We start from the raw sequence: 13,744 nt of genomic DNA, 5'->3' as shown, positions 1-13,744 counted from the left end.
CATGCTTTTATATCGATATTTATTGCATTATGGGCTGTTATTACACGTTATGTCACAATACTTATGTCTATTCTCTCTTATTTTACAAGGTATACATGAAGAGGGAGAATGCCGGCAGCTGGAATTCTGGGCTGGAAAAGGAGCAAATATTAGAGACCTATTCTGCGCAGCTCCAAAAGTCCTGAAACTTCACGGAAGTTATTTTTGGAATTAATAAAAAATACTGGCGAAAGAATCCACTAGAGGGGGCCCACACCCTGGCCACGAGGGTGGGAGGTGCGCCCCCTGCCTCGTGGGCCCCCTGGCAGGCCTCCGGTGCCCATCTTCTGCTATATGAAGTCTTTCGTCCGAGAAAAAAATCATAAGCAAGCTTTCGGGAAGAAACTCTGCCGCCATGAGGCGAAACCAATCTAGGGCTTCGGCAGAGCTGTTCTGCCGGGGAAACTTCCCTCCGGGAGGGGGAAATCATCGCCATCGTCGTCACCAACGATCCTCTCATCGGGAGGGGGTCAATCTCCATCAACATCTTCACCAGCACCATCTCCTCTCAAACCCTAGTTCATCTCTTGTATCCAATCTTTGTCCCAAAGCCTCAGATTGGTACATGTGGGTTGCTAGTAGTGTTGATTACTCCTTATAGTTGATGCTAGTTGGTTTATTTGGTGGAAGATCATATGTTCAGATCCATTATGCATATTAATACCCCTCTGATTATGAACATGAATATGATTTGTGAGTACTTACGTTTGTTCCTGAGGACATGGGAGAAGTCTTGCTATAAGTAGTCATGTGAATTTGGTATTTGTTCAATATTTTGATGAGATGTATGTTGTCTCTCCTCTAGTGGTGTTATGTGAACGTCGACTACATGACACTTCACCATTATTTGGGCCTAGAGGAAGGCATTGGGAAGTAATAAGTAGATGATGGGTTGCTAGAGTGACAGAAGCTTAAACCCTAGTTTATGTGTTGCTTCGTAAGGGGCTGATTTGGACCCATATGTTTCATGCTATGGTTAGGTTTACCTTAATACTTCTTTTGTAGTTGCGGATGCTTGCAATAGGGGTTAATCATAAGTGGGATGCTTTTCCAAGTAAGGACAGCACCCAAGCACCGGTCCACCCACATACCAAATTATCAAAATAACGAACGCGAATCATATGAGTGTGATAAAAACTAGCTTGACAATAATTCCCATGTGTCCTCGGGAGCGCTTTTCTCTATATAAGAGTTTGTCCAGGCTTGTCCTTTGCTACAAAAAGGATTGGGCCATCTTGTTGCACCTTATTTACTTTCATTACTTGTTACCCGTTACAAATTACCTTATCACAAAACTATCTGTTACCGATAATTTCAGTGCTTGCAGAGAATACCTTGCTGAAAACTGCTTATCATTTCCTTCTGCTCCTCGTTGGGTTCGACACTCTTACTTATAAAAAGGACTATGATAGATACCCTATACTTGTGGGTCATCAGAGAGAAGAGGAGAGAGAAGAGAAGCGGGCTACTAATTAACAGCTGGTTGTAGCACGCACTCCTAGACACTATGTGAGAGAGGAAAGTGGGCCATGTTTCAACAAAGTAGTACATATTTGTATGTGATTATTGTACTTGCAGGCTATAAGGTAGATCTCGGCTATTAGAGTCTTGACTAGAGTTAATAGTACAAGGAAGCGGCTCGGGCGGAAACGCAAGCCGCCGCCGCCGCCCCCATCCTCTCCATCTGCTCCCCCGCCGCCGCCGGAGGACGCCAGCAGGCTATGCCTGCTTGGCCGACCGCGGTGGCGGGGTTGTCTTCTCGCGCTGAGATCCCTTGCGCGGGGAGCGCTCCAGCCGGCACGGCGCGGCGGCCCCGGACGAAGCGTCTAGGCGGCGGAGCTTGGGAGCCGGGGCGGCGGCCCCTGGTGCTGGTGGTGGTGCTGCCGAGGTGGCCGTGTGGGCGGCGCTGGGGCAGACCTGCGGCTGCGGCAAGCTCCTGCGATGGCGGATGGTGGCGACGGGGCAGATCGATCCCCTAGCTTGCTGCGCGCGCCCCTGACCTCCTCCCCAAGATGGTGTACTGGTCTGCGGCAGCTGGTGTCGGATGGAGTCGCAGACTGGCAGTGGCCATGGTGGCAGCGGTCTGTTTCCCCATGAGCTGCACCTGACGTCTTCCAAGATCCAACCTAGCTGCGGCCAGTCGCAAATATGCCTCATGCATGGCGGCCCTCATTTCTGGTAGCGCCCATCTCCCTCGATCTGTGTGGTCGCTCCGGCGTGGCGGTCGTTGAGGCAACGGTGGTCTTGGCATTGCTCCGGCCACGCGGTCTCTGGATTGTTGGGGCTGCGGTGATGTGCTGGATGGATGAGGTGATTTAGATCCGATTGGCCGGATGGTGGCGTATGTAGATTGTTCGGCAGCGACTTCATACGGATCCACGACATCATCAAAAAGACTTCGGGAGGTTTTATCTCCTGATCCGGTGGATGACTTCAGTGGTGGGTTATAAATTATGGACAATGACTTGACGTAGAGGGTTGCTTGTGGAGTAGCGGCGATCCAATTGTAGCTGCTCGGATAGCGAAAAAGCGGTGGAGACAACACATGTGAGATTTGGATGGCGGTGCAATGTGCACCCGGTCTCGAGCTCCGGGGCGAAAGCCTAGGACAGACCCGAGTGGTTATTCCTGGCAATGGCGATGTTTTTTTTACGTCGTTACCTTGTTGGAGGCATTACTCGGATATGTTCGGACTGATTCTTCAGGGTGAAAACTTTGATACTGGCCTTTGTGGTTGGATCCGATGACGGTGTCGCTTCCTTCCTGAAGGCGTTGCTGTTGAAGATCCTTGTCATCCATGTGGTGTCAATGGTTGGTGCGGATATGGTCTTAGTTGTAGTTTGTCGGTCGTTCATCTGATTGCTTTGGGGCTTATTTCTTATTTCTTTTTTTTTGCACACCTGCACATAGCTTTTGGTCTTATGACTTCGCTAGTTACCGGTGTGTTTCTGTGTGTGTTGGATTGGCTGTGTGCATCTTAGTTATGCAGAGGCCGGGTGTGTATTCAGTGTGATGTATCATCTTGATGCTCCTTTTAAGCCCATAAAATCTACCCTTTATTAAAAAAAATATGACTTGGCAAAATCATATAGCCAGCATCCGGCGGAGCAGCGCGGCCGGCACCGCTCTTTTTGGCGCCAGCGAATTTCCCGAGGGGCCGAACGGACCCGATGCCCAGAAAGCCTCTGGAATCCGATCCTCGGGAATCTCAGCGCCGCGATCCGTCCTGTTATCCAAACGCGACGATCCTGAGCACCGGAATCCCGTGAAAATTCCCCTCCAATGAACCCAAAGCCGGCCTGAATCCTTTCTTTCTTTCTTTACCCATATGTCCGTCAGAGGCCGGCCCTCTCTCTCCTTCCTCCTGCTCCGCCGCCGCCCCCCACCTCCACGCCAGCGGCCCCTCCCCCACAGGCCGGTCCTCGTCGCCCGGCCACCATCCTCGCGCCGCTCCACCTCACAACCGTAGGGTCGGGCCGTGCTCCACCGCCGACCCGCCTTCTCCTCCTCCTCCTCCTCCTCCTGTCCAGGCCGCCGTCCGCCGGCCACTCCCTCCAGATCCGCCACTCGCCTTCTCCGGATCCAGGGGCCGCTTCACCCCTTTCCAGGTCGCCGGTGACCCACCCTCAGTATCCAATTCAACAGTGACTCAAGGTAAGCTGCGATTCTCTGTAAATTCAGTTGCGATGTGTACTTCTTCAGTTAATCATATGGATTTGCTCTAGTGTTAACCTGCTTGTGCTTGTGTGTAGCCTGTTGGTTCGGGCGGCGGCAAGATGAGGCTTCTGCGGGTGGCCACATGCAACCTCAACCAGTGGGCCATGGACTTCGACACCAACCTCCGCAACGTCAAGGAGTCCATCACCCGGGCCAAGGCCGCCGGCGCCGTCGTCCGCATCGGCCCCGAGCTCGAGCTCACCGGATATGGCTGCGAGGACCATTTCCTCGAGCAGGACACCACCGCGCACGCGTGAGTGCTCCTTCCCCATAACCTACTTACTGATGATGAGTTGAAGAACCTGTGAGTTGTGCAAAACCTGTACTGCCATAACGGTGCTAGGAAACTGAATGAACTGTTAAACGTTAAGTCATACTCCTTAACACAGAATTCAGCTAGGAAGTTATGGCTCTCCACTGCTAGTTAACTTAATCTATGTATGGAAATCACTTGTAAATTATAATTGAGGTGGTTGGAGTTATATTTAGTCAATCACTAATTGGAAGCTTTTGTAAGGTTTTTATTTTCTCCCATAAACAGTATTTTCTTTAGCTTAATCTATGTATGGAAATCACTTGTAGATTATAATTGAAGTGGTTGGAGTTATATTTATTATATCACTAGTTAGTAGCTTCTTTAGGGAGTCTGTGGAAATCACCTGTGAACAGTAATTTCATTAATCTGTTTAGCTTTATTTATGTGTTTCATGCAAATTTTACCATATGCATACGGAGCTTGAATTTGTATGTCAACTCTTTTAGTGCTCATTGCGTACCAATTGGTAGTATTTAGTGCATCACTAGTTAGTAGCTTCTTTAAGGAGTGTGTGGAAATCACCTGTAAAGTAATTTCATTAATCTGTTTACCAATTGGTAGTTCTAAAGTGTAACAAACAATACCTACTCTCTCCCTGGTAATGATATTCTGCCTGCAATTTCACATTTTTATTAATGGAATATTTGCAAGCTTTATATTATTCTCTCTGTTAGTTACTCTTTTATATGAACAACCTGCAGATGGGAGTGCCTGAAGGACATTTTGTCTGGTGACTATACAAACGACATCTTGTGCAGCATAGGAATGCCTATTATTTTCAAGAGTGTACGGTACAATTGCCAGGTTTTCTGCCTAAATCGCAAGATAATTATGATTCGGCCAAAGATGTCCCTTGCAAATGATGGAAACTATCGTGAATTTCGATGGTTTTCTGCTTGGACATATAAAGATGAACTTGTGGACTTTCAACTCCCTATTGATGTCTCAGAGGTTATAAACCAGGAAACTGTACCTTTTGGTTATGGTTATCTGCAGTTTCTTGACGTGTAAGTACTAATTCTTAAATTGATTTTTTTATGACTCTGAACTTGTCATTTCAGGCTGATTCTGCCTTGGCTATCGTACCAGATAAAGCAATATTTTTGGATGTTTTAAACACCAATACTATCATTTGCAGCTAACATTTTGTAAATCAAGTTGGATATAGAATCTAAGTGCCTAGGATGTTCTTATTTTGGTAACTGTTAATTATATTCTAGGATAATTTTGAGCAAATATCTTTGCCTTTTCCTGCCTCTTTACAATATTCAGAATGCATCTCTAGTTCTTGACACTTAGCTAGTCCCATTATCTAATGTAAATGTGCTATTGCGCTATTTTTTTTTTTTGTAAATTTGTTATGACGTGTTTATGATTCTTTAGCATATATGCTCAAATTGCTCGTTGCTAATATGGTTTATGTTATCAAATATTCTTAATTAGTAATTGTATTTGTTATGTGATTGATGATCTGGCATTTCTTGATGATATTTGGACTGCTTAATTAACCTGATTCTATTATAGCTTTTCATGTTAGTTATTAATTTTCAGCTCTTTGGCTGCTGAAACCTGTGAAGAGCTATTCACTGCAAATGCTCCTAGGATTGACCTAGCATTTAGTGGCGTGGAGGTCTTCATGAATGCAAGTGGAAGCCACCATCAGTTAAGGAAGCTCAATCTTCGGATTGATTCCATAAAAGATGCAACCCGTTTATGTGGTGGTGTATACATGTATGCTAATCACCAGGGTTGTGATGGTGGCCGCCTTTATTATGGTATGCTAATATGTCGGTGTTTTCTCTATGTTTTTCTTAACACTAACCTCTCTCTTTGGACTTATAAAACTCCATAGTACTTAATTATTAGTTATAGTTCGATCTTTCGGTCTCCTGTTATTCGTTCCAACATTGAGAATGCAATCGATTGCGGGTCGCTTTGAAGGAAGTGCGTGTGATTCAAATTTCTGAAATGGTCCTTGGGAAATAACCTTTGTATTTGGATATACCCATCACATGTTGTTGACTGCGGTAAAATCACTGACAGGTGGTAAAAGTAATGTATTTTCCTAAAACTGAACTTCGAGTGATGTTTCAGTATTTTACTGAATCCAGCAGTAGTTATGTGCTAAGTTGTTTTTACGGATTCATGAATCGTATTTATCAGAGTTGTATGATTTGATTAATTTGTTCTAAGTTATCCTGAATGTTCTCACTAGATGGCTGCTGCTGCATTGCGGTAAATGGGGATGTGGTTGCCCAGGGATCGCAATTCTCATTGAAGGATGTTGAAGTTTTGGATGCTTTGATAGATCTGGATGCTGTAAGTTCTAGCTCCTTTGGATCTTAGATACAGTCTTATAATGCTGTTAGTGATTACTATTCTTCTTTGATTAAATAATTTCCATAACTGAAGGCTCTTGAATCAATATTAATGGCGGTATGAAAACATGTTCTATAGGAGTACTTGAAAATAGGGTAATCGCTACACTCACAGACAGACAATTTCTACACACTTCTGTAAATTTGTTTGCTTACTTTCTTTGTTTTTGCCTCTAAGAACATTTGCCACCAATCGTTTCATCATCATATGTTGTTCAGCAATTATTGGCATCTCCACTATGGGTAATTTTATTCTTGTGTTAGTTGAATTATTATTTTGTATAGGATTCTCTAAGGTCATAAATTTTTGGTTCTTCTCTTTCATATTTATTAAGAGAGCTTTTTTCTAGCCTATAAATTACTAGTTCTAGTAGATAATGATTCTTCTTCGACATAATTATATGGATCGAATTTTTGCATAACTGAACATTCTTTTGTGGAACCAGGTATCAAGTTATCGAGCATGTGTGTCTAGTTTTAGGGAGCAGGCAAGCCATGTAACAAAAGTACCTTGTGTTAAGGTGCAATATAAGCTTTGCCAAACATTTCGTGATGGAATGATTCCAACTGATCCAGTGGAGGTTAGTTTACGTTTCTTTTTCTGGAGCGCTGCAGTATATGATACTTTCTTTTTAACCATGTCCGAAAGTTCAGGAATTGTTTCTTTTTTAAGTTCAGGAATTGTTTCTTTTTTAAGTTCAGGAATTGCTTTAGAACCCATTGTATAGTAGGATCATGATACTATGAGCTTTATATTTCCAAGTATAATTATTTTGTGATTATTTGTCTAAAGCGAGCAAGGCTAACTTTCCGCGGGTGAAGTAATTTCATCGATAACCACTAAACGGTGCAGTGGTAGAGCCTCTCCACTTGTGGCCTGGAGGTACCAAATGATGGTACAGGAGAAACGAACTAGAGTTTAATACCACGTCGCGAACCACCTAGGCCCGGACATGCTTCAAATTAAGTGGGTTGCGATGTTGCACTGTTCTTTTTCCAGTTTTGCCTGGAGAAAACCGTATCATGATCCAAGCTAATCTACTAATGGGATCGCAGTCTGACAAGTGACAACCATACTAGAAAATTACAATATAAGTGCGTTACGTATCGCTTCGGCCTGGTAGAGTCGTAAGAACGCGATCCCGAAAGCCTCGTTTTAGACATCACACAAATTAGTGTAGGAGATGACAAAGCTTTGAAGTCATGTGGGCTAGACGGCTGGTGCGTTGTTAGTTATTAAGCTGCCTTCTTAATTTCAAAGTTGATTCGAAAGAGTAATTGTTGAGCTGGGTTAAGATATGGTCATATGGGTCAATAGACAACAGGGTGCCCAGTGAACTTTTTATGACTTTTAATACTCAGCGACATTAGAATCCGGTGTTGCCATCTTTCTGTTTTTTTTTTCTTTGTAGTACTTGGGGGAAAAAATCCAAAATGCGGACCAACCTGGGCACTGTTGGAAATTCCTATGGAAACTTTGACGATTCACAGTTTAGAGTCATAATATTTACCTGTGCAACCTGTTGCTTGTTTCGGCTGATACCCCCCCCCCCCCCCCCCCCCCCTCTTTCGGTTATGTCGTCGGAGTTTGGAGGCACATACTGTGCAGATGCGAAGTTTTGACTAACCTTTTTTTTTATCATCTCTGAAGATTATGTATCACTGTCCAGAAGAGGAGATTGCATTTGGACCTAGTTGCTGGCTATGGGATTATCTTCGCAGAAGCCGAGCGTCAGGATTTTTGCTTCCACTTTCTGGTGGTGCAGATAGTTCATCCGTTGCAGCAATTGTTGGCTGCATGTGCCAGCTTGTCATAAAAGGTCAGGTCAAAAAGTCTTTTCTTAATTTTCCTCCATTAGCATAGTATTTTATAAAATGCTTTTAGAGATGTACTCTCTCCTTGCCAAATTATAGTGCATACTAGCAACAACTCACATTCCAAGAATGAGTTAAAACGGATTGTTTATGCTTCATGCATTGCTCATGGAGTCTCTGGGTCATAAATTTGGCAAGGAGGGAGTAGGTTACAGAACACAGTTAAATAGTTTATCTGCACACTGGATTTGCAACCATATGTGCTTAGAAAAGAAATAGGAGGAACTACATGCCCCTTGGTGCAACTATCAGCACTGATCCCTGTACATATTCTTAGCTGTAGCATTCTTATTATTTTGATTTCAGTAATAATAGGTTCCACTAAGACAACACTGCCTGAATATAAGGCGTATTTTGTCTGTCCAAGTTCAAGTGTTCAATAGCTAGAAAATTCAAGATCATAATTTCTTTCCAACACGAATCGAACAATACCAAATTTATGTCACATAACCTACACATTATTATTATCGCATTAATTGTTGGTCAAAGCTTGAACTTGGAAGTTAAAATTTGCCTTATTTTTCTGAATGAAGGGAATACCTATTTATGAGACTAATTATCATTTAATACACCAAACATGCAGATATAGATAAAGGAGATGAGCAAGTTAAGGCAGATGCTGCGCGGATTGGTCAGTACAGAGATGGGGAGTTCCCCACAGACAGCAGAGAGCTTGCAAAACGTTTATTTTATACTGTTTACATGGGAACAGAAAACAGGTAATCTTTGGCTTAAGGATTCAGTTCTTTTCAGTGTACCCTTCTCTAGAGTATCATTCTTCCCATTTGACATGCATCAATGCATTCTCTTTGTAAATTGATTAACTTGATAATGATGATATGTACTGTGTTTTCTCTCAAGCCCTGCTCGGCTCGTATCATTTGTATTGTATCTCATGGAACTGAAACTAGCATTTCAGACATCCTTGGCACAATATTGTAAACTCCAACTTCAGTTCCATGAGAGTACTAATGAAATTTGCATTGTTGGACTGTTGGAGAGTCATCTCATGGAACTGAAGCTGGCATTGATCTCTGAAACAAGAACAATACAGTTTACTACCGAAATAGCTACCAGAATTTGACAAGGCATTGGACTTCTTCACATATGCCACTGATCGTTTCTTCTTTAATTTATATTTTTACTATTTCTCAATTTCTTCACAAATCAGTGTATATTATGCTTTGCATATACTTTGCTTTCCCACACAGTATATTTTTATTTTCCCTTATTCACAGTAATGTTTATCCACAGTTCTGAAGATACCAGATCACGCGCCAAAAGGCTGGCGGAAGAGATTGGTTCGTTCCACTTTGATGTACCTATTGACAGTGTAGTGTCTGCATTTCTTTCTTTGTTTGAAAGATTAACCGGCAAGCGACCACACTACAAGGTATTTTGATACTATGACATTCTAATCTACTAAAGAAATTGCTTAAATGGATTCTGCGAATATATATTATTTATTTGCAAGGACTGGGAAGATATATTCGACTTCAAATTTATCCCCATTTCACCAACATCTTGTTTATGCGGCTAACAAAGAATGTTGAACTGAAGTTCTTGTCTTATATCCTTAAGTGGTGGGTAAATGTTAACTGGTTGGATGCAAAATATCCCAAACTTAAGTACTCATCCATTCTGAAATAGTGAAATATATGAGCAGAGGAACATTTCTTTGTAACTACGGAAGTAGAAACGGAAAGAAACCATGAGCAAGTGCTATGTGGCATACAATTCTGAAATTTCATTTTCTAGTTTGAGAAACCAAATGTATTAGGTTAGATAACCTACAAAGCAAGAACTGTCATAATTCACGAAGTGACTAGGAACAGTAACATTCTTGCATTTGGTTCCTTGACATGCTGGAAGCTGTTGAGGTAAATTCTGATGATCAAATATGTATGCTAAAATAATTCAGGTTGACGGGGGATCACATACTGAAAATCTGGGATTACAAAATATCCAAGCTCGAATCAGGATGGTGCTGGCCTTTATGATGGCCTCTCTAATGCCATGGGTTCATAGCAAGTCTGGGTTCTATCTTGTTCTTGGAAGCTCAAATGTGGATGAAGGATTGCGTGGTTACTTGACGAAAGTAAGTTAAAAGTTTAACACGTGTCTGCTCCCTTTAGATATAATGTTCTCGCCCATGTTGGCCCTAGGAAACCAAGTATATATTTTCCTTCACGAATCCTTCATTGCAATCAGCACTTGTTGCGACTCTTTGATAGTCCGCAATGGCAACTAATGAGTAACGACAATATCTATTGCTTCGTTTGTTTAGTATGACTGCAGCTCAGCCGATATAAACCCCATTGGAAGTGTAAGTAAGCAAGACCTTAGGGCTTTCCTACGATGGGCAGCAGTTAATCTTCAGTATTCTTCATTGGCTGAGGTTGAAGCTGCACCTCCTACTGCAGAGCTTGAGCCAATCCGCACGGATTATAGCCAGGTGACCAAATGTCCAAATAATTCTATTCATTTCCAGTTTGGCTTTAGTTTGCTGACGGGAATTTGGTGTTCCCGGTGCTTTTGACCCTGCTCCTTTCCCCCCTCCGTATTGGTACTTTGAGTGCATTATAGCTTAAAATATATGTAGATGCTGCTTCTGTCTCGCGATTGGTAACAGAACATTGTTTAGCTCAATTGTTACATTGCGCTCAAATATTCCATTAGCATATTATCCATTCAGGTTTCAGTTATACTTGTGCATACGATTGTCTTAGCCAGCTGCTATCAACAAAAAATATACTAGGTATCTGTACTCAAGTATTCTCATTTGACCCTATTTCCATTTGTTTAGTTGGATGAAGTGGACATGGGGATGACATACGAGGAGTTATCGATATATGGGAGATTAAGGAAAATATTCCGATGCGGTCCTGTTTCGATGTTTCAGGTTGGTCTACAGCTGACTTGATTATTTTGTTTCCTAACCGAAAATTAGAATTCAAGATATCCTTTTGCAGCACACTTAAAATGTCTGTATGATGTTGAGCTTTTACTCGCCTGCATGTTTTTCACCTCTCCTCTCACTATTAGGGTGAATAGTAGATGGTAGAAAAGGTCTTTGTGAAGTAAAAAAACTGACACTTCCACAAACTTATTTTCATGCTTGAATAATAAAAACTTACCAATAGACATCAAAAGTCAATCTATGTAATAACAAGACTGGGAGCATCCGTTGTTGTTTCTCTGGTGTATATATGTGAGAAATTTTCATGACTTTTATGGGGTTTATTTTTAAGTTAGTTGTACCGTGAGCACCCAATACTTTCTCTTAATATGTGTTATGTATTGGACTGAGTTTGTGCAGTATGCTAGATTATGCTACTTTCCATCTACACAAGAAGTTTCAGTTTTTTAAAATTATTTTTAATGGTGCCGCCGTGTTTCTATTGTGTTTAGTAGTGTTCCCATTTCAGTAGTCTTACTATTGCAATGATAGTTGTGAAAAAAAAGTTGGATTGGATACAGGAAATAACTAATCCCTCCGATCCATATTAATTGGCGCTGATTTGGTACAACTTTGTACCAGATCAGCGCCAATTAATATGGATCGGAGGTAGTAGTTTATCTTAAAATTATCAGTGAAATTTATTGAATTTATTGTCATCAGTGCAAATATGTTTCCAGTTAAATGCTAACACATCTTGCTACAGAACCTCTGCCACAGGTGGTGTGGGCGACTATCCCCCTCAGAAGTGGCCGATAAAGTGAAGCACTTCTTCAAGTACTATGCCATAAACCGGCACAAGATGACGGTCTTGACACCATCCTATCACGCGGAGGTGCTCGCTTGTTTCAGTCTGTTGGCATAAGATCTGCCGCCTTCCGTTGCTATGACACTAATCTACTTTTTTTATTTTTGCAGAGCTATTCACCAGAGGATAACAGGTTCGATCTTCGGCAGTTCCTATACAACTCGACATGGCCGTACCAGTTTCGCAAGATTGATCAACTCGTGCAAGATATCGACAAAGATGGCAAATGGGTGGAAGATCGTCGTGCAGACTCGCAGCTCAGACAACACGGAGCCGCTAGGCCTGCCCAGGGAGGTGGGATGGGGGTCGTGGCCGCGGGATCTGCCAATCCCAGTGTCGGGTTGTAACGAAATAGGACATGCCGACTTATGAAGTAGGTCATGCGAGCCAGGTAAACTTCTTCTAACAATAATCTCAGTGAAGCTTTTAACTCGTTTATTATGACCACGTCCTCTATGTAAACTTGATGTTTGGTGGTGCCTTGAGGTGGCTTCTTGGTGCTGATGGATACTTTGGCTTTGCAGGACTTTACTGCTGCAGGTTGGATAGTACTTCCTCTGTAAACTAATATAAGAGCGTTTAGATCACTATTTCAGTATTCTAAACGCTCTTATATTAGTTTACAGAGGGAGTACATTGCAAAACCAGAATAGTACATAGAATAATTGTCAAGGGGCAAACACAAGAGTTCCTCAAGGCATGGACGATTGATGTTTCTTAGTTTCTTCTCCCGGCCTCCCCCCGTGTCCTTTTAATTGCACTACTTTCAGTCAATTGAAGTTGTCTTGATTGCACTGTTCAAGTTAACAATGCCAATTACAGCGCCAACTAGACAGTAAGTTTGGTGAGATCTTGATTGTACAAGTAGTTTGCTGGCCACACATGTTGGAACCTAGAAAACCAAGACGAAACCGAAAGCCGAAGAACACGTCATGCCAATGTCACATGAGCAGCTAGGATGTGGCAAATGCTAGTAACGGAAGAACGCACCAGGTAAAAAGGACCAGGTAAATGGATCAGGGAACAGAGTGGGTCGCCTGCAAAGGGAGATTCTTTGAGCATTGGAGGGATCCACCAAATACAGTATCATGGAACATATCCCTGTTGGAAAAATGGTTATGGAGGCTGTTTAATGGGTCTGGAGCTTGGCATCCAACCCTCCTTTTTGGTCATGCTGGGGCTGGTTGGTAATGGGGAGAAGGCTAGCTAGCTTCTGGAATGACGTCTAGATATGCGATCATTTGCCTTGCAGATGCTTTCCCTAGGCAGACTCTTCGTCCACCACTCCAGGATCTGATCCTGATAAGCTGATATGGCTCTTGTCTCGAAATGGACAGTCCACCAGCAGGTTATATGGCGCAGGAGTTGTATGAGATCCTTTTGGCGCGAGACACTTTACATTTTTCTTGCACGGGCGCTCCCATCTCGGCGGCCTTCTAGGTTCTAGCTAGTGACACAGAGAGGCCGAAATGTGTTTCCGTGTGTTCCGAATGGATGTCTCCGTCATTCATCATTATAATGACGGACAAGTCTTTTGCGCCTGTGTGTGTGTTGTTTCTGAAGGCGATGTGTTGGATACATTTTTTTTCTGAAAAAAGGCGACGTGTTGGATACTCCGTCCGTAGAGAAACATAAGAGCGTTTAGATCGTTA

General features: G+C 42.7%; 1 protein-coding gene across 1 annotated transcript; it reads left to right on the top strand.

Annotated features, from left to right (window-relative positions):
- The first annotated feature begins 3,304 nt into the window (after nt 1-3,304).
- LOC109776876 (glutamine-dependent NAD(+) synthetase) lies at nt 3,305-12,956 on the top strand. The gene is made up of 15 exons (XM_045234616.2): nt 3,305-3,693; nt 3,792-4,009; nt 4,774-5,079; nt 5,624-5,847; nt 6,288-6,391; nt 6,897-7,031; nt 8,102-8,270; nt 8,909-9,044; nt 9,580-9,718; nt 10,247-10,423; nt 10,613-10,780; nt 11,132-11,227; nt 11,991-12,119; nt 12,203-12,483; nt 12,617-12,956. Exons 2-14 carry the CDS (start codon nt 3,816-3,818, stop codon nt 12,437-12,439), a joined length of 2,214 nt encoding a protein of 737 aa, XP_045090551.1. The 5' UTR covers nt 3,305-3,693; nt 3,792-3,815; the 3' UTR covers nt 12,440-12,483; nt 12,617-12,956.
- The last annotated feature ends 788 nt before the right edge of the window (nt 12,957-13,744 follow it).

The sequence above is a fragment of the Aegilops tauschii genome, chromosome 3 (assembly GCF_002575655.3).
Source record: "Aegilops tauschii subsp. strangulata cultivar AL8/78 chromosome 3, Aet v6.0, whole genome shotgun sequence".
NCBI lineage: Eukaryota > Viridiplantae > Streptophyta > Magnoliopsida > Poales > Poaceae > Aegilops > Aegilops tauschii.
The sequence above is the reverse complement of the archived record's forward strand: the minus strand, read 5'-3'. Positions and strand labels throughout refer to the sequence as shown.